Here is a 22,217-nt window from a genome sequence, read left to right on the forward strand (position 1 = left end):
CACCCATTTGTTTATATACTATCTATGGCTATTTCATGCTACAATGGTAGATTTATAGTTACACCAGAGACTGTATGGCTCACAAAGCCTAAAATATTTACTCCCTGGCCTTTTATAGATGAAGTGTGCTGGTCCTTGATTTGAATATATAGCTAGTAAGGCTGGAATATATATAAAGAAGTTAATGCAATTAATCAAATCAGCTTACAAAATAGGAAATTATTTTCTCTCATTAATGTTCTTTGATTTCTCTGAAGAGAAATATCACCAGACTGGCTAAGGATCAGAATTCTCCCTGGCATTGTTGTCTGCTATTTAATCTGTTACCAGTCAGCAAAACTGTGGTTAAAACCAAGATTATACTACACATAATAGTCCCCAAAATGATTTAGCACCCTTCTACTCTTATGACGTGAGCTGAGAAGACAGAAGGATGACAGTTCAAAGAAGAACTTCATATTATTAAATGAATAAATAAAGAAATGAATGAACCAGGTACATTTGTGAACTGGGACTGTAGCCTTCCACTCTTGAAAGCCACTACGTGTCACCTTCTTCATCTGTTCCATAGCCATCCCTATTCCTGGCCGACCATCTCAATGTGGATGTACATTTGGTCTCAAGGAGGAAAAAGCCACAAAGTGTCTTTGGAATAATCCAATTCATCACCAGTCCCAGTGAGGGGAAGTTATATGTCATGGGGACATCTGGCTATTTCACATGCTCTCAGATATATAAGGCTAAATAAATCACGTGGTTAAGATTATTTACTCTAAATTGACCTCTACTTCCAAATCACAGAAAAATGTGATTTTTAATGTTACAATCTGAATTCAAGATTTCCACTCAATTTCAAGGAAGGCAAATCTAAATTTCCAGAACTGGGTCAGAATTCTTTGTCTAATGAAATAGAGAGACCAAGTCTTGAAAAGTATACTAATGGAAACGATAATATAAAAGTAGGAGATGCACCAAATGGCTCATGGAGATCTTCTCCACACTTAAGTTTTCTAAAAAAATAAAATAAAATAAAAGCAAGCTGTATCTTATCTTCCACATATGTCCAGCACCATCTGGCTGGCCACGCTTTTCTCTACAGCCTATTCCCCAGACACCCTCTCTTCAAATGTCCCCCTTGGCAGATTCTTATAGGGAAAAACTGCATCTAAAACATTCTCTGTACCATACTCATATAATCAAGTTAGAGAACGTCAATAAAAATCAAATAATTCATAGATCACCGGGAACAGTGTAACATGTTAAATGTGTGGCTCTGGATTTTTAACACACAGGTCATATATTCTAGAGGAATGCTTTTCTTCCTAAACAAAAAAGAAGAGAGGGCCAAAAGCGCACACATTTTGCTAAAACAAACAAAAAACCCTAACCACATAAGAAATTATATCTACTTGATTAAAAAGATTTAAATGGATGTGTTAATTTTTAAATCAGGTCAATAATTTGAATTCATTTCTTTGACTATGTCCTGTAATTTATTTTAAATTACACTTTATGCCCGATTTACTACATTTTTCTTCCTATATGGTTAGGAATTTAATTTGATGCCTGGAATTCTGGAATTTATTTCAGTAATGATTCATAAGAGCTTAACCAGCCTGACTATAATTGCTTCAGTAGATTCCAATTTCCGACATATAATAAAAATAATTTTCATCACAGATACTTAGAATTTTCTTCATGCAATAGAGCAATTGATTCAATTGTTTTTCTACCCTGTGATTCCACACTCCCAGCAATTCCAGATGCATTGGTTTTCACAAATGAATTTGACATTAAGTAATACTCCACAGAAATAAACAGAAATCTAACTCTCTATTCTTTATTATTGAGTCTCATGATCTATTTCCTTTGATTCTGTCTTACTCATTTCCTCCACTTATTCCATTTCAGTGAATCTGCTTACTCAATCCTCACATTTTGATTTAATTTAATGCTTCCAATTTTAAAACTGTCATTTATAATAATTTGGCATATTCATGTGCAAAAACCTGCTTGCTTTTCTTAAAAATTCCTGAATAACTACTAAATACTTTTTGTGAATTTTGATCATCCAGCAGTGTTCTATGATAAAAGCTACGAGGCTTTCAAAAACACATTTTCTTTTTCTTTCTTTCTTTCTCTCTCTCTCTCTCTCTTTCAGGACTTGGATTATTTTTATTTAAAATAGGAATAAAGTCATTCAGATTTAGTTTCAAGAAACCTCTCTCTTTGTCCTGCCTAAACTCCCAGTAAGTAACACCAACTAGAAAAGTTGAGGCCAATTTATAAAGCTGAATTTAATTTATATCTTAATAAACACTGTAGTAATTCTCCAAAGCTATTAATTCAGAAGCTACTGGGTATTAGCCACTGGGCAATAATACCCCAAATTAAGAGACACATATTGCCCCTAGTGCTAAGTAAATGAAGGAAGGAACAGAGGGGGGAAATATATGTGCATAAAAAAACTGTGGGAAGTGACAAAATATATAGGATTAAATTTGGTAAATTAAATCCCTTGCTGAAAGGCTTAAAAAAAAAAAGAAAGAACAGATCTACCAGCTCAAGAATTATATAATGCATTCTCTATGTGAAATTTTTAAATGTTCATGTCAACGATATAAACATTTATTTCATAAATTGAAACTGAAATCTGAAGACATGCTGGAGTGACAAGCATCATGCACAAACATATGTGATTATCATTTTATACCTATTATGTGTGTCTCGAATGACAACGGGAGAGCAAACTGGGGACATTACAAAGATGACACCTGTGTGAGTTTTGACTTGTGCAGTTAGGAACTTGTTCGTCTACATGAAGATTAGTTGAAAAGACACCCTCCACACCAACAGTTATGATGGGTGCATCACGCAGCAATCACCCTTGTGGCTGCAGTAAAAGTGTGTTCCCAGGCACATATTTTCACTCAAGCATGTTCGACATACGTGACCAATGCTTGTGTTAACTTGGCATTTTTGAATTCCTTAACAAATAGCTAGCGTTTGTCAATTCTGATAATTTGGAAAGTTCCTCTAGGAATTATCTTTTGCTTCTAACTTTGTCTCTAAAACCATAGCTAACAAGTTTTCATACACAGATGGTCAGTGCACGTAGTGGCAGCCTATAGATTTGGTATTAAATAATATTTAATTGACATAAAACAATAGTGGTCCATAAGACTAAATGATGATGAGATACATCACTGTGCAGTAAGGATTTTATATTGGTTCTATACCCCTTGCTCGTTTTTTTGGAGAGAATAATGAAAGGTATGTTTTTGTGTACCAAAGGGTTTTTTTTTGTTCATTTGGGAGGCTGGGAAGTCCAAGATCAAGGTGCCGGTAGACTGAGTTCTTGATGAGAACCTTCTCCCTGACTTGCAGAAGGTTACTTATAGCTGTAGCCTCACATGGTAGAAAGAGAGTCAAGACCACAATGGTTTTATCTGCCCTTGGCAAACACCGTATTAATAAAAAGTGTGTAATAAACAAAGTCATCTATTTTAGGGAAAAAACTGCTATCAACTGGGATGGGCTTCCTCGCAACAATGCTATTTACATAATTATATCCCCAAACTTCATCTCTGATCATCACGGAAATGAAGCTTTAAACTTTCATCTCAGTTCCTCAGCTTCATATCTGCTCATTCACGTAAATTTAAAATGAATACATACAAGAAAAGGCAGGGTTGGGGGATTTTGGGGGGAGGGGGCTGGGGGTTTCTTTTGGGTTTTTTTTTTGATGAGAGACGGTAGGTTTGATGCAAGGATTGAACTACCAATTTTAAAATTGAAGTGCACTGTACTAATGCCACTGAATTACACACTTAAAAATGGTTCAGATGGCAAATTTTGTTATATATATTTTCATACTTTGAAAAATAATTAGTTTTAAAAATAAAATTGCTCTGTTTAGGATACAATTGTTATTAAAGTATTATGTAGAGAAGAAATTCTATGTAAAAATAAGCAGACTCTACCCCAGTGTGCTGTTAAGGTGAAAACATGAAATTGCCATTTTTGTCTTGCAAAATGGTTGACTGTCAGCATTTTTGCAGTTCAATCTACATATTCATAAATAAAACACAGTACTTCCACGCTGGAGAATTACTTTGTTTAGTGATTGTCAGTGGACACCAGGGCCGTGAGAAAAAATAACCTTAGCTCGATGGCTTTTGATATTAGAGGCACTGCGGTTACAGAATACATTCCTGTGCCTTTCTGACAGTCTAACTTCAGGCGAGGGAGATAAATTACCACACAGCGAGATGCCGTTTAACCTAACAGCGGCTGAGCTGATTCTATGGGGTATCAAACTTGAAATCAGTCATTATCTAGGAAAACATTAATTTTAGCTTCTATTTTCTGCCATTTTCTGACCACAAAACACTTCTTTCTCCAAAAACACCATTCCATATGACAAAATCGTGATATGTTCTGAGATTCCCTTTAAGGAACAGGACGTTTATCAATTTTCCTCTCCCAAATCTCCAAGTCATAAATAGCAGAAGACCCCCCCTCTTCCATTAGCACTAGGAGACAGAGCTGACATCCCCTCTCTCAAGCTCCAACTTAAATGCGTATTATATGTCATAGTCAGGGTCTGATACACAGAAATGGCAATTGTATTCAATAAGAAAATGAGAGGATGGCCAAATCTCTACAGCATTAGCGGAACCAAAGCATATTTAATATGCATGCCCTCCAGTTCCTCTCTGCATGAGCAGAAAACAATGCATCCCGTGTCCCTGGAATATAACATGCAGAACACAAGACCTAAGTTATGACATTCTATTAATTAAAAAAGACAGTTTCCCCCAATCCAGCTACTCAAACTGTGGATACCCTTCTATGAAATATACCATGTTCGGTAGGAAGATTTGAAAGAGGAATAGATTGCAGAAAAGCTGTTCTATTAATTTACCATCAGCCTACAGGAAAAAAAACCACCCTGAAAGCAAGACCATGCCATAGGGATTATTTCTGAGCTATTTTACAAGAGACACAAAACAGGGCTACCCCTTTTTAAGCACCCCCAGTGAAAAGCTTTAAACAGGCTATTGTCAGAGCGCTGGGTACCTTTTCTCTCTTGGCTTTGTTCAGTATTTTCCTCGGCTGCAGTTTCCATGGTTGGCTTCATACTATCCACCAAAAATGCTTTTCCCTGCTCCCCGAACACACACTTTTTCCCCTCCTCTTCCTTTTCTTTGGACTCCCCTCCGTCTCTTATTTACACTCCCGTGATTGAGAGGTTCTGTTCTTCACTACAGTAGATTACAGTCCCTTCCAAGATGCAAAAGTCTCGTCAGCGTCAATTTCCCTCTGCCTACTGGTCCATAAAGACAGCTGCCAAGGAGCCGGCAGCCATACGTCACTGAGGATCCCAGTTATAAAACAGCCATTCTGTGCCCGATTGTGCCTCGTGTCTCAATGCGGCTCCAAGGGGGGAAGGACTCGCTCCCCACTGGGCCCCTTCCTCCCTGCTCTCCTACACACGCTCAGGCGCCCTTCTTTCTCCTTGCCAACTGCATCCAATGAATGCTAATTAATTCTCCCAGGAAAGAAGAGATTCGTGACATCAGAGGAGGGGATGTGGAGGAGAAGAAAAGCCCCCTCCCACCACATGACTCAGCTGGTTGGCCACGATGTGTGTTCTCTCAGAGGAGAATGCACGTCTTCCATAAGCAAACTCTTTCTTTGCTGTGGGACCCCTTTATGGGGCATCACAGTTTGATTTATTTCATTTACCCCAACCCTGGCAGAATATAGTCAAAGTACTTGCCCTCGGTCTCTATTTTATTTGCTTTCTTTCATATTTGTCTTTCACAAATCTCGATAGATAGATTTACATAAAAACAGAGGATGTCAAAAAAATGTGTATATATTTTTTGGTACCCTTAGTATACATATACGAGTATATATATACACATATATACATATATATATATATATATATATATATATATATATATATATATAAAATACATAAATATGTAAGAGGGAAGAAAACCCAAACATGGGTATAACAATAGCAGTGTAGCAATTTAGTATTAGAACCTTTTTCCTGGTCTCTAACTAACATATGTGATAGAAACAAAATCTTTAGCTCAAACTCGATTTTTTTTTTAATTTTTAATTTTTTTCAACTACAGTTGACATTCAATATTATATTAGTTTCAGGTGTACAGCATAATGGGTAGATGTTTATATAATTTACGAAATGATTCCCCCCAATTAGTCTAGTACCCACCTGGCACTATACATAGTTGTTGCAACATTATTGACTATATTATCTATGCTGTACTTTACATCCCTGTGACTATTCTGTAACTACCAGTTTGTACTTGTTAATCTCTTTACCTCTTTCACCCAGCTCCCCAACTTCACTTCCCTTTGGCAACCATCAGTTTATTCTCTGTATCTATGAGTTTGTTTTTGTTTTGTTTGTTCATTTATTTTGTTCTTTAGATTCCACATAGAAGTGAGATCATATGGCATTTGTCTTTCTCTGTCTGACTCATCTCAATTAGCATAATACCCTCTAGGTCAATCCATGTTGTCACAAATGGTAAGACTTCACTTTTTTCATGGTCAAGTAATATTCCATTATATGTAAGTACCACCTCTTCTTTATCCAATTGTCTATTGATGGATACTTAGCTTGCTTCCATATCTTGTCTACTGTAAATAATGTTGCAATGAATATATGCATATATCTTTTTGAATTAGTGCTATAGATTTCTTTGGATAAATACCCAGAAGTGGAATGGCTGGGTAATAAGGTAGTTCTATTTTTAATTTTTTGAGGAGCCTCCATACTGTTTTCCATAGTGGCTGAATCAATTTGCAGTCCCACCAACAGTGAGGGAGGGTTGCCTTTTCTCTACATCCTCACCAACACTTGTTGTTTGTTGATTTATTTATTTTTGTTTATTTATTTTTTACAGGACTTTATTGGGGAACAGTGTGTACTTCCAGGACTTTTTTTTTTCCAAGTCAAGTTGTTGTCCTTTCAATCTTAGTTGTGGACGGTGCTGTTCAGCTTCAAGTTGTTGTCCTTTCAGTCTTAGTTGTGGAGGGCACAGCTCAGCTCCAGGTCCAGTTGCCATTTCTAGTTGCAGGGGGCGCAGCCCACCATCCCCTGCGGGAGTCGAACCGGCAACCTTGTGGTTGAGAGGATGTACTCCAACCAACTGAGCCATCTGGGAGCTCCGTGGCAGCTCAGCTCAAGGTGCCATGTTCAATCTTAGTTGCAGGGGGCGCTCACCACCATCCCTTGCGGGACTCGAGGAAATCAAACTGGCAACCTTGTGGTTGAGAGCCCGCACTCCAACCAACTGAGCCATCCAGGAGGCAGCTCAGCTCAAGGTGCTGTGTTCAATCTTAGTTGCAGGGGGCGGAGCCCACCATCCCTTGCAGGACTCGAGGAGTTCAACTGGCAACCTTGTGGTGGAGGACCCCCTGGCCCATGTGGGAATCGAACCAGCAGTCTTTGGAGTTAGGAGCATGGAGCTCCAACCACCCCAGCCACTGAGCCAGCCCTGTTTGTTGATTTATTGATGATAACCATTTGGACAGGTGTGAGGTAATATCTCATTGTGGTTTTAATTTGCATTTCCCTGATTATTAGTGATGTTGAGCACCTTTTCATATGTCTATTGTCAAGCCCAATTCTTAAGGAGACACCTGTCCTTATTTTAAAATAATCATAATATGCTACAAGTATATCTAGCTGACATTTTGGTGCCTTCGTGGAATGAAAATCAAAATAGAGTGGTTTTTCTTATCATATGTTATTTCTACATGGAGCTTTACTCATTAGAATCCCTGGCTCAAAGTCAAAAGGATCTTTTCAAGAGCGTCCTAAATGTTCAGCATAAAGGCTATTGGAACAATAACGATTTTGATTGCTGGTTTCACAAGCCTTCTTGCAGAGCCAGATACTAGTGGACCAACGTTCTCAACCCACCCAAGCATATACGCCTTTACCATGGTTGAGCCACGTGTTTCCAAGCATCACTAATTTTGGTACCATGTTTCAAGCATTTTGTTGACCCACTTACTTTCATTGTCCCTATCAAAAAATATTTATAGAAACCTAAGTCAAATACAGGATGAATACTGATAACCACAGGGCAAAGTGCTCCCTGACAGAGAACAGAGTCTGCTAATTGGTTGGATTGGTTAGAAGCAAACGTAAAGACAAGTTAGAGACCACTCTCTCCTAAAAAAACAAAACAAAAACAAAACAAACAAAAAACAAAACTCTCGCAAGTTTTGAAGGTTTCTTGCTCAACACTTTTAAAAGATTTATAAGACCCTGAATCAAAATCCTCTACCAACCTGGTTTTAATACATTAGCTTTAGATAATTGCTAAAGCCTTCTACATTCAATACCTAAGGCCCTGTTAAACCAGAAAAGATTTTGAAAACCAGTTTAGCCTGTTTCAACATTTTCTTTTAATTTTACATCTCATTTTCACTTTAACCATTTTCCTAGAAGACCGTGCACACAATCAGCTATTCCCTTAAATTATGGCCCCAGCCAATTTTACTGTCTCATGGGGAGGGGATTGAGAATCACTGCAGTCTAAAATTGCAGACTTTCAAAAAGAGATTCATTTGTGATGAACTACCTCCACAGGAAAGCCTGATGATGTGTCCAAACAGGATGGTCTTAAACATTTTTGCAAAGACTACTTAAGTGCATTCAGACAGAAAGATGGTAATTATTGCTCTGTGACAGGTTTGTTTTCCCTCAGCAATTCAAGGAAGAATTAAAACCAAAACAAAATTCAATTCTGCACAAAAGGAGACAATTGTGAGCAGCTATATTATTGGTTTCTATTTTAAAAGTATCTAGCAAAACTATTCAATTATAGAACACGCAGAATAGAGTAATTTTTTGGCTATGATTTAAGAACATTATTTTTAAATATTGATAAAAGTGGGAAGGTAGGATATGGGAAATATTCCAAATTTAAGGACAACTTTAGTTCTACATTGTCATGAAATCAAAACCATGAGACAGGATAGTTACAAATCTCCAGTGGACACCTTGATCTACTTTCACCTTGAAAAACTCCATGTAAATGAACAATGCATCATTTTTGCCTCCTTTATAACTTCATCATTTTCTTTTCATTACGCCATTTATGTCTGACAATTCTAAAAGTTACCATTGTAACTTTATAAACAGCCTCAAAATTTCCCTGATATTTATGGTAAACCACTTGAATCAGAAAATGTATAATAGAAAGATTGTTAATAGAAAGAAAGGAGAGTAGATATTTATAACATTTCTCAGGTATGTATCCATTTCTGGCCAAAAAAATTGGATACATAGAATGTGTAGAATGGGAAATGTCTCGCAGAGCTGAAAATAATTCTTTGTGCCCCACGCCTTAAGGCAGTCTAACTGAAGATAAGAATACTTCTCAAAGCCAAAATAGGAATAACAAATATTGACACAAAACAGACGTATTAGATTGAACCGTACAAAATTGCTAATATTGACTAAGAAGAACAGTAGTTTCATATAGTTCAACTGATGCATTTGCATGTCTTCTGTAGAATTCCAGCCAGTTTAGTGAATATGCACAGAATAACCTTCCAAGTGCTAATATCTGCAAAAACTACAGGCATGCACAAGAGATGCTGCCTGTCTCCATGTAACCCACAGACAGAGGAGACACCAAGAATCCTCCTAAATCAGGGAGATCTTACCTGTTATAAGCACTATGGTATCACAACAAAGATGAGGAGAGGGGAGAGAGAATTTGGGGGAAAGCTTCACAGAGTTGAGCTGGCTACTGCAGTTAGTTAGAAACCTGCCAGATAGGAAAGGGCAGGGACGGGCAGGGCAAAACAGGTGGCTAAGAGTAGGTAAGGGTAAAGAAGGCAAATATAGGGAAGGGGAAGAGTGTTCCAGGAAAAACTGAAAGGCATACAAAAAGAAAAAATGGGTATTGTTAAAGTGTTAGGGAGATGATTCTTCTGATAGAGGGTCCAGAGCACAGGGTGTTTGTGGTGGGGCTGGTGGGACGGAAATGAAAGGAGATGGCTGACCTAGTAGATTGGGAGCCAGTTGAACACCTTGCTAATCCTGGAGGCAATGGGTGGAAATGGAAGGCTCGAAAGCAGATCTGATCTGTGCTTTACAAAGGTCATTCTGTTGGTAATGTGAAAGAGTGGGACAGGGCCAGACTAGAGGCTGGCAAGCTATTAGGAGTCTCCTAAAACAGTACAAGCAAGAGACACTGGGGGCCTGAATTATAGCATGAGGAGGAAGTGAGGACCTGGATAACATCTGGTTGGAGACCCATGCATGGGGTGACAGGGGGAGGAGAAGGATGTGAAGGGGAGTCTGGAGTTTCTAGCTTGGATGAGTGAGGAGATGGTCATACTGTGAACCAGAATGGGAAACCAAAGAGGAGGCAGAAGTTTGGTGGAGAAGATGAGCATGTGTGGTTTCTGGTGCCCTAGGACATCCTATAGGAGCTGTCCAGGAGGCATTCAGGAATATGGCTCCAGACGAGAAAGCCTGCCTGGAGACGAGGATCTGGAAGTTTCTGGTGCAGAGATAGCTTTGGGAGTACAAGAAGTCCAGCTCTGCTCAAAAGCCACCTTCTCAGGGGACCCTCCCTGAATTTTTTGTCTAAAATAGTAGTCCCGACATGTCCAGTCCCCTTACCTGGATGTAATTTTCATTATTGCTTTAACTATGACCCAACACTGATCTCTCTATTCACTTACTTATTGACTCTCTTCCCCCAAGAATATAAGCCCCTTAAAGGCTGAAAGTTTTGTCTGTTTTGTTCTCTGCCAGATTACCAGTTCCTAGAATAGTCCCTAGCACATAGTAGGTCCTCAACAAATATATTTTAAATGGATGGTGAACAAATTACCAAGGAGAGATACAGATTACAAATATGCAAAGATTAGAATTTAAGGAACATTGATTTTTAAATATAAAGGTGAAGGAAAACCTTTAAAGGGATGGTAAAAAAAAAAGATGAAGAAGGAAAAATTAGAAAAGCAGAGGAACAAGGCCAAAGTGGGCTTATAGAATTAGAAAAAGGTTCCATGAAGGGCCAAAGTTAACAGTGTCAAATAGTGTTAAATACTACAGACGAAGCAACAAGGATGAGAACTGACACGCGGAAAGTACCTTTTACCACCAAATAGTTACTAGAATTTCTGAAAGAGTTTTGGTTGAATGTTGGGGACCGAGCAAGAGTCCCAAGTCTGTTTCATGATTATTACTCTCAAAATAGGAGGCTCCTGTGGTCCAATTGCAACGTTAATCTCATACACAGGGCTTCATACCTATGCCTGGACATCTGGGTCCAGTTTCCAATTTACAAAGATAATCTTGATTTTTCTTCTATGATCTATTCCATTAATCTTCCCAGATTCATTTTGTCTCTAACGATTCTGGTTACCAATTCTACTGTGTGTGTGTGGGGGGGGGGTGTGTGCATGTGTGTGTGTGTGTGTGTGTGTGTGTGTGGTGGTGGAGGGGTCCCCACGCCACCGAGGAATTCTCCAACACCAGCTGGGTTTCTTACAATTCAATTCAATTTTGACACTATTTACCTGCAGATAGTGTCAGATCCCACAGGTGAAGGGCTCAGTCCCACAAGACTGCCTCCTCCCACTTCAGAGGCCAGTCACAAGTCCCAGTTGTCACCTGGGCTTCTGACCTATTGGCTCTAGATCAGAGGTTCCAAGGAACCCCTCCTTGGGTTCGATTAATTTGCTAGAGCAGCTCACAGATCTCAGAAAAACATTTTGTTTACTAAATTACTGGCTTGTTATAAAGGATATTAAAAGGTTTGAATCAACAGCTAGATGAAGAGAGGAGATGCATAGCACGAGGTATGGGGAAAGGATGCACAACTCTCCTCACACTCACCAACCTGGAAGCTCTTTCAACTCCCATTCTTTTGGATTTTTATGGAAGCTTCATTACATAGGTATGGTTGGTTAAATCATTGGCCATTGGTGATTGAACTCAATCTCCAGTACCTCTCCCCTCCCTGGAGGTGGGGGTGCGATTGGGGGCCGGGTGGGACTGAAAGTTCCAACCCTCTAGTCACCTGGTGGGCTCCACTGGCAACCAGCCCCCATCCTCAGGTCCCAAAAGTCACCTCATTAACATAACAAAAGACACCTTTCTCACTCTCCATCACAGGAAATTCCAAGCGTTTTAGGAACTCTGTGCCAGAGATGGGCATAAAGATTCTTCATATAAATCACATCACACAGTCTCTAAGTATAGTGAATTTACTCTATGTGCCTTATATGCCTGTGATCCAAATAATTGACGGAAGTTTTGAAAACAACAAGATCAAGGTGAGAGAATCCTGTGCAGACCACTATGGTTGGTTGACTGGTTTGTTCATTCATTCATTCCTTTATTCAACCAAGATTAATTAAGCACTGATTGTACGCCGGAAATTGAGTCACTATTCTATATGACTATGATTGTTTAGTCAACTGGAATTCATCAAATTGTACGATGATCTACCTATATATCCTTATCATAGTCACATAGCTATCAATAAAGTTTGTCAAATGTCTACTTCCAAATTTCTGGAATTATATTATAGGGTGTGTTTTTTTTTTGGGGGGGGGGCTCAGAATGACTGGGGAGTCATTAATTACCAAGAAGGGATGTTTCCATATTCCTTCAAATTAATTCCTCTGAAATTTTCACGTTTCATAAAACATTTTTTCCCCAAAGTCCAGCCTCCCATTTATTGCCCAGGGATAGTGCCTCCTAGTAGTCCTGCGGCTCCAGGGGACAGAGCCTCATATATCTTTCCCTTCACCTCATTTCCCATTCTTGGCATTGACTGTTTCCTTTCTGGATTGTTTCTTTCCTCCTGGTGATGGATGTTCCCTCCTTTCCAGTGAGCCAGCATGCTCTCCCAATTCATTAAGCCCCTTCACCTCTCTCCTGAGTAAGGAGCTAAGACGGCCTTAGTGGAAGACATCATGGCGACCATCTCTGGCAAAGACAGGGAACTCAGAGCCAGTGGGTTTCCCTGAGACCTATCCCTTCCACACTGCTTCTGGGGCCTAGAAGGCATTCACATATCCCGGCATAATTCACATGCCCAGAATAACCCTTCCTCTTTGCCTCTCAAAGGAAACTAATACCCAGAGCAACAACCCCAGAACCAAAGACAACCTCACTTCACAGGCTAGTGTGAAAATCCCTCACCTGCTTGAGTGGATAGATTTTAAATAAATTTGTTTTAAAAGAAATTGTTAAATGACTACTATTCTCACATTACTCCTCATGATAAAATCAAAGCTGTATTCTAGTAGCAAATATCTGAACCTTTGGAGAGCATAGAATTATAAATACAGCAAGAATTCTTAAATCTTACATTTAAAGCAGAAAAGATACTCTTTATATAAAGTAGCAATAATATTCAAAATATTAAGACGTCCGTGCTGTATTCAAAATGTTGCATAAATTATAAAACACAGAAACTAGAAATATAGCACAGTCAGAAATTTAGAATATAATTGTCTAGAATTGGGTGCTTTCCATAATTAGATCTTTATCAATTTGGCAAAGCTTTGCCTCCCATTACCAGAATGAAATTTCTAATTTTACATCCAATGTGGGTTTTTAATGGCTTTTGATGCCTTAATCTTATTCTCGTTCCTGATATATTTCCTCAGTACCTCCTCTATATTTGTTATACTTTCCTTTATAGGAAATGACACCACATAAAGCTAAGAGCTGAAATGACAAACCAAATTGGATGATGTGTATGAAAACTCTTATAAATTGCAAAGCTCTGTAAGTATAAGCCATTATCATTAGTGTTTCTCTTTAATGGTCGAGGTGGTTCCCAGGTAGGCCACGGTTATGAAATTGGCTAATATCTATAATGATGAGCACACAGGAGCCCGTTAGCCAATCTCTTCCCAATCTAATCAGCTGTTCATTTAACAACAGGCAGTGTCCTCATTAGGAGCTGCGATTGTTGAGTTTGGCAAAAGCAATTTGAGAGGTGATGAACCTCTCTCTTCTGGCAAAAATGCCACTAAACCTCATTTTCAAAAGGAAAGCAAGAGAATAAATTTGGCAGGAGCAGGCTGAGGCTTCCCATGACGGAAACAGGTGTGGCATGAAAAGTTTCAACATACCAGGCTGACGAATGGGCTACGGCACTAGGCGGCATGCGCATTTTCCTCACTTTTGTGGACCACATCTGTCTGCCTGTCCCAAAGCCAACGTCAGCATTGCTGCTTCTCTCCCATCTCTTAAACTAGAGATGTTCAACCTCAGCACTAGTGGCATCTGGGGCTGGATAATTCCGAGGTGTGGGACCGTCCTGCGCATTTGTAGGCTGTTTGGCAGCGTCCCTGGTCTCTACTTACTAGATGCCAGTAGTTCCACCCTAGTTTTGACAACCAGAAATGTCTCCAGACATTGCCAAATGCCTCCTGGAGGGCAAAATCACCCCCAGTTGAGAACTACGGTCTTAAATCTAGCCTCTCTTCCCTAAGTTTCCTCTGGCTATTATGATATTCTGTCAGCCAATGGTTCTCAAGCCTAGCTGCACACTGGAATCATTTGGGAAGCACTGAAAACACTGATTCCTGGGCTCCATCCCCAGAGATCCGGATCTGAGACTCAAGTGTGTGATGGCACAAGAGCTTCAAAACCTCCCCAGGCAACTCCAATATGCAGCCATAATCAGAGCTGTTTCATGAAAATTATAGAGGGCAGTTTGATGGATGGATAGGAGACCAGAGAGGCCAGAATCAGGGTGACCACATTCAATTGGGAAAGAGGTAGAGAAGTGTCTCCACCGAGTCAAGGCAGAAATGAAAAACTGGGCAGCAAGGTGAGGGAGAGGGGCTTCAAGTTTGATTCTGGGATGTCAGCTGGGATCCCCAAAAGGATGGTGAGTGCCATAGGGAATACATGGGGAGATCAGGTAATGTGTTTATTTCCTCATGCCGCCATAACAAAGTACTACAAACTGGGTGGCTTTAAACAACAGTAATTATTCTCTCATAGTTCCAGAGGCCAGAAGTCCAAAATCAAAGTGTCGGCAGAGCTGTGCTCTCTCTGAAAGCTCTAAGGGAGCATCCTTCCTTGCCTCTTCCACCTTCTGGTGGTTACTGGCAATCCTTGGTTTGTAGATACATCATTCCCACCTCTGCCTCTGTCATCACATGGCATTCTCCCTGTGTATCTGTGTCTCTTCTGCTAAGGACACCAGTCATATTGGACTAGGGTCCACTCTAATCAAATATGGCCTCATCTTAACTTGGGCACATTCACAGGTACCAGAGGTTAGGACTTCAACTTATTTTTGTGGTGGACACAATTCAGCCCTCAATGGGTGAGGACAGCAAGTGAGAAAAACTACCAAGTTTGGAGGCCACATGGGCCATGTCTGTGTAGCTGCTCAGTCTGGGCAGAGTTGGAAATGAAGACTTGGGTGTTATCAGCAGAGAGGAACCAATTATCATCACGGGAGTAGGTGAGATGCTAAGGGAGATAGTACAGAGAGGAAAGCCTTGTGGGTGCCACACAATTTGGGGGTCTCTAGTGAAAGATCTACTCTCAAAGGATGTAGAGAACATTGGTGGAGATATAGGACAGGGCCTTGTCACAGAGAAGAAGGGAATTTTGAGAAGGAGGAGTTGGTCCACAGTGAAAGCAGCCAGAAGGCAAAGGCTCGGCAAAGGCCACTGGGATGGAAAATTCCACTTTCCTTACCAACACCAGTAGAAAGATTAGAATTAAACCCAGTTCATAGAGGGACCAGGAAGCCAAGAAGAGGAAGTAGGGGCAGCTGACTTTCTGAAGAAATCTGATAGTGAAGGGAAGGCGAGTGAAAGATGAAGGCAGATTAAGGGGGAAAACACAGTAGGGAAGAGAGTCCCAAAATGTTTTACGCTGAAAAGGTGGCAGTGGTTGAGAGAGAGATTGAAGAAGATGCAAGTGAAGGTGGGTAAATGACGAATCGAGATCACAGGAGAGGCAGAGGGCCAGCTATGGGTAGGAGGATGGAACACTTCTTCCTCTGAAGTGGGAATGCAGAAAGAGGAAATGGAGACAAAAGGCAAGGTTTATCCAGGATTTAAGGAAGTTCATCTTAGAAGAGGTGGTGGTGATACCGTGTTTCCCCCAAAATAAGACCTATCCCGAAAATAAGCCCCAGTTAAGATTGTCAGCCAGACGCATGCATTTACTATGTTATGACGACATTCCAGAAGAAGATGACATGACTGTATTTGAATAAATGTAGATTGTTGTACATGAAAAAATAAGACCTCCCCTGAAAATACGCCCTAATGCGTCTTTTGGAGCAAAAATTAATATAAGGCCCGGTCTTATTTTCGGGGAAATATAGTAGAGAGATTAAAAAGGCAACTTGCCCGGCATCAAGAAGGGTACTTTTCTTATGGGATTTAGTCCACATCACAGCCATAAATGGGAGGTATCATCAGCCCTGTTTTATGGGTGACATAATGGAAGGAATGATGGTCTTGGTCTTAGGAAGGGAGGCTGCTTGCCCTGAGTCCAGATCGCGTGGGGAGCTGAGTCTTCAGGGTGTCAGAGACCCCAGGGAACCCCAAGGGGATCAGAGACTAGAGGAAGAGGAGGGAGACAAACAATACCCTCAATTGTATGTCTCATCACATTGGGGGGAAGTGAACCCCAACAGGATGGAACCACACCTAAAACCAAAATAGAAACAAGGACCAGATGATGGGTTTTTAAACTGGTCTTAATTAAAGAAAGTTTCTACTTCCTGTGTACACAAGGCATACATCAGGATTCAGACAGCTGATCTACTGACAACGTGCTTCCTGATTAATTATCACATCCCATGGGGAGCTCAGGTCTCATTAAGAATGGCAGGACATCAGTGAGCTCTCCCTGCGAGGGCTCCCAATGAAATCGTCCACCAAGCATGAGTCAGCCAACGTGAACAAAGGCAGGTCTTCCACACCCGCTAGCTGTGGAAGGGCAGCTATTGGGACCCAGGTCATGTCTTTGGAGCAGTTCCTACTCCGTTTGCCAGAAACCATGGGGCTAGAGTAGTATTCTCTTAGCCAGAGAGAGTTGGCGGCTGAACCTCATAGCTGGGTGAACTTGGGCCACTCTGTGGGGGGTTTCCTTTACTTCATCTGCCAAAACCCCAACCCATGCTGCCTCCCCAGCTCCCTTTCCCTCCTGAAAGGCACAGCCAAAGCCAGCCTCCTTGAGGAGGCCTCCTTGGGTAACTCCACCCACTTTCCCCTTAGCATTCTAACTGCTCCTCTGTCTCTGTTATAAATGCAAGCCTCTCCAAATGGCAGCTAGCTACACTAGAAAGACACTTCTCTGCCTTTACCTGCATCCCACACAGGTAGGCGACAAAGACTTGTGCCAACTTGGGCCAACCCGAACCTCCACTGTGATACCCCCAAGGAAGGCGAGTATCAATATCTTTGTCCTGATTTGCTGAAGGAAGCTAGATATTTTCAAATCCAAGGTTAAATCACAAAGCAGGTCAGCTGTGAAAATTCTCAGAACAGAAGTTGGAAAATTATGGGATAAGCCTGGCAGCGTAGGGCTAAAGATGATATGACCCCTTTAAACTCTGAGAACTCAAGGTGCAGTGAAGAGGCCTTAGGCTTGCTAGATGCAGGAGTCGCTGTCGTTTTTCCCTGAAGTGGAGTCCATGTGTGGATTAATGGGTTTCTATGTGTTAGGCTGCCGCATAGAGGTATTTTATCAGGCAGGCACACAGACCCCCAGGTATTCTTTGGGGAACTGGATCCCTCCAAGCCCACCCTCAACAGTACTCACTTCATACTGATCTGAGCACCAGAAAGTATAAACAGCCCTGGGGGCCACTTATATTTCCCAGTCTATCACCAAGTCATCACAAAAAGCCCGTAAGCACCAGTTACCAGGGATACTTGGCCAGTTCCCTTCAAGAGCTATTTCCATGTGCTATAGGTGAAAGAGCCGGCTGGATGTGGAGCCTAGGGACCAGGCTCAGAGTGCCCACTGCACCCACCCGAGATGTGACAGTAGCTCAGGAGGGACGGAGAGAGCAACACTCAGGGATAGATGCAGGGTCTCCTCTGTACCTACAGTGCTGCAGGAACCTGAATCCATAGTCTTTCATTTTTGACTTCACAATGGCAGTGAGAGGTGAGCATAACCATCCCCCTTGTATGGATGAAAAAACCAAAATCAAAGGGAGCCACAGGGACTTGGTCAAGGTCACACAGCTGGTCAGAGGCCAAGCTAAGCTTTGACTCAGGCCATTGGATACCAAAGCTGAGAACTTGTGAGTCAGGCATGAGCCAAGCTAAGCAAGGGCCCAGGTGACTAGGTGAGCAGCTGCATCGACTGCTTCAGAGAATCCAGGTCACCACCAAAGACTTGCTCAGAATGGCTCTTCCGCAACTTGCTACATTCTCCCCAAAGATAGTGGTCTGGAGCTCCCCTGACTCATCCTCCCAAATCTCTGGTAAAACAGGGGGCTGCACAACTCCCCAGCTGAGTGAGGTTCTCAGCTTCACCATCCAGTAAAAGGGCTCCCAGAACTCCGTTTATCAGGCCATTGCCAGAGCAGTGGCATACTGCGCATAGAGCCTCAGCACAATGCCTTCGAGAGGTACTTATGAAGTGCTATTATCTCTATCTTGTAAGTGCTTCATGCACCCACCACCATCATGCAGGTCCAAGGGGGACGGAGAGAAAAGAAGGAAGAGCTGGTGATTCTACATCCTTCCAGATATTTTCCTGTCCCTGAGGGGTTCACTTCTGAGCCCTTGTCTGGCCTGATTGTATTTCTAAGGGCATTCCCCACATCCATCCTTCCCCCCAGACCTTTAAGCTGTCACAGTGGCTACACTAAACTCATCTTTATATTGCTAAGAAAACAAAGAAAACAGAAACCAGTAACACCATTCACAAAGATATTTTACAATAAAATTTTCACTGTTACTTGGAAATGTAGTTTAGAAATAAAATGGATAAAACTTAGTGCTATTCAGTGCAATAGATAAAAATTGAGTTTCATATTCCCATGTTTTGTTGTTTTCTGAACAGAAATCTAGTAGAAAGAGAGTTTTAAGATTGGTTAAGATATCTTCTTCATGGATTGGAGATTATGATTCTTAGTAAAATTGAAGCAATGTATTTATGTACCTTTTACAATTTAAAAAACAGGCTATTGACAGGCTAGGATAGAAGGACTATGATATTTGTCAGCCTTCAAACTGCCAGGGTGGATTAAGGTGATTTGGGTGAGCACATGTCTGTCGCCTTCTTGTCCTATTATTCTAGATGTAACCTTCCTGAAACTACCTACCCTTATGAAGGACAATGACCATCCCAGACAAGCAGTCTTACACCAAGTGATTCTGATAGAAACACACCAAAGTCTGGAAAGCATTGATTTACAGAAGAGTATGATTATCCAACATGTAGCTTGACAGAATATTTGAGATTTACCGATACATAGCATAGCTTGACAGAGTATTTGAAATTTACTTTCTGATGTTGGAACGCTTGCTCTTGCTACTTTAGGAAAGTCCTCAGGACTTGTAGATACATAATTCAAGTGCCTTCAGATGAAAGTCTGCAGAAAACCAGTGCCTTATTGGGTCAGCCGCTGGGGGGTCAGGGTTGGTATAAAATATAAATTGCACCAAAATGTGAGCTATTTCATTTAGTCTACTGCTGATGAGAATTTACACTAAAAAAGACCAAAAAATACCAGATACTTTGAAATACATTCACATTTATTCAACGGTAGTAAATATTTTATTAAATTGCCTCTTCTGTTTATTTTCTGGGCTGAAAATTAGCAGAAACAGGATAAAATCATTTCATTTAGGTCCGTTACTCCACAAAATTAGTCAGTGGGCTTTGAAAATTGGAACCATTAGGACAACTTGAAATAACCATCCCTGCCAGGTGAGACATAAAATATCTTAGTGCATAGAAAAGGCAACCAACGAAGAGTAAATCTTGGCAATCTCACTGAAATATACCAACAATATTTTAAATCATAAAATTGCACATGACGTCTTCACATTGGGGAATCGACAGATTCAGAGCATGAAGGAGGAGAAGGCAAAGTGTGAGGAACAACCTCTGTATAGTTTCCGGCCTCAGCAATGGACATTGGAAATGAGGCCAACGGCTTGTTGGGCAGCCACATCTGTGACTTGAGTTGTGTTCCCCATGACTAAATGGGAAAGCAGATAATTGTGCGGGAGAGTAACAGTTTGTCTCCAGGTCCAAACAATGTATAGCATGATCCTGAGAGAACTTTTGGGTGTGACTGCACACTTGCTATAGATAATTACTGTGAAGCCTGAGAGATGCTGGGAATTGAAACAAAAACTGTTCTACATTTCTAAAGCAGAAAGAACAGAATTCTCTGTCATCACTGAAAAAATCTAGAAGAGATTTTTCAACAGAATATTCATGAATACTCTTAACATGAAACTGATTTCTAGAAGACAGCCTAGGTTTTTGAGGAACAAGTAACACCAAACTAACCTGCTTTTTTTTTCTATTTAAATATTTGTGAACTTAACATACTGAAATAACAGTAAATTAGAAAAAGTTGCTTTCTCCCATGAATATTTTGTGAATTAATTTTATTCAAACTCTTCTCCTGCATTTCAACATTGTTCATTCAACCAATCAGAACCTCTGTTGTCACTAGAGTGCCACTTGAAGGCACCTGACAGTTTCCCAGAGTCTGTTATCTTTGCTTCCTTCTGAGCTGTCTGACACCCAACACTTCTGAAAAGTCTGTGGAAGATGCTGAGATTCGCCCAGCAGATGACAAGTACCCACTCACAGTACTCATAACTTTAGATGGTCAGGTAGTTTGTTTCTCCACAGTTGTATAGTATTCATCATTTTTACATCAACAGCATGCTGTATTGCTAAAATGACTATGTAGTTTTTCTAGATAGGATCCCTAGATCAGATGAATGTCATCTTCTACTCTGACTTCACAAGCCACTTAATAAAACCCTTCCCATATTTTTGAGAATAAGAGAATGTAATGTTGGCAACATGCCAGTACACTTTAAAACATTGTGTTCCTTTTGTGCTTTCAATCAACAAACAACTTGAGGTCACTTACACACTCAAGTGGAATCCGAATGGGCTAATGTCCTTCCAAAGTGGTTACTACACGATGGATGTCACTTCAGACAGGCAGGTTTCTAGTGCTATGCCATTGGTCTTTGTCCTGGGTCTGTGCCATGGAGATGGCAATGTCCCCCAGGCCCCTGAGAGGGCAGGCCACTTACGTTCATTTTACCACCTAGGCATCTAAGAGGAAGTCACTGGAATCAAACCATCTAGAATTTCTTCACAGAAACTACAATGAGAAGAATTTGGTTCAATTCTTCCCTGATTTTCTGTCCCTGCTTAAAGTAAACGTTACGTGCACACAGAATTCTAAAAGCAGGAAGAAAAATTTAAAACTGTCTAGCTCTTCTCTCCTTTTCTAGTCTGTCATCAAGAAAAGACAGGGCTAAAGATTCAGGTCTCTTGACTCATAGCCAAACGCTCTTGTTTTTGCCTGATGCATACTTATTAAAGTAAATATTGTTAGGATGCGGCCCAAATGCCAAATCTGCAATGCACACACTAGACACAGATAATTCTTCCTAAAATACACAAGATAGCTTTGCAAAAACACATTCATGTATTTTACAAAATACCATTTAAAAGGAAAATCGTATTGGTCCAAGACAGAGTATAGTAGAGAGAAAGACAACATAAATCTTTGGAAATCAATGCTTGTTAACGTCAATTTATCTTTTTAATGAAAAGCCACTGATAAACCATGCCATTGGATTAAGTGAGCTAATGCATGCCATGTGCTTTGCACAAGAGCTAGGAACACTCAATAAAAAGTAGCTGTTATGATTAATAGGCGAGACCGGAGTGGGGTTGGAAAGGCTTTTTCACGAAGGCAATAAAGCTTCAGGATGGAGCTTGTCAACCAGCCCCCGCTGGAGCATAATGGATGCATAAAGGTCATCTGCTCCACCCACTCTCAGGGGTGGACCTAGGATTACGGGCAATCAGCTCCCAAGCTGAGATCCCACTCTTTCTTGCCCACCCAGGAAAGCGGATCAATGTGCAAGGGAGTGACAGTGGCGTAGGATAAGAATAGATGCATACATTT

At 40.7% G+C, this 22,217-nt stretch overlaps 1 protein-coding gene across 7 annotated transcripts in view; it reads right to left on the reverse strand.

Annotated features, from left to right (window-relative positions):
- The window catches only part of GPM6B (glycoprotein M6B), a 152,809-nt gene that overhangs the window by 38,385 nt on the left and 92,207 nt on the right, over positions 1-22,217 (reverse strand). Inside the window, exon 1 of one of the 7 annotated variants that reach the window (XM_019746293.2) lies at positions 5,083-5,532. The exons of 2 other annotated variants lie outside the window; for them this stretch is intronic. In XM_019746293.2, coding sequence (XP_019601852.1) covers positions 5,083-5,143 — 61 coding nt within the window. In that variant the 5' untranslated portion in view covers positions 5,144-5,532. Of the gene's footprint in view, positions 1-3,983; positions 4,069-5,082; positions 5,540-22,217 lie in introns of those variants that run through there. 4 more of the 7 variants (XM_019746294.2, XM_019746291.2, XM_019746292.2 and 1 more) reach the window with 4 other exon arrangements.

The sequence above is a fragment of the Rhinolophus sinicus genome, chromosome X (genome assembly GCF_036562045.2).
Source record: "Rhinolophus sinicus isolate RSC01 chromosome X, ASM3656204v1, whole genome shotgun sequence".
NCBI classification, from domain to species: Eukaryota; Metazoa; Chordata; class Mammalia; order Chiroptera; family Rhinolophidae; genus Rhinolophus; species Rhinolophus sinicus.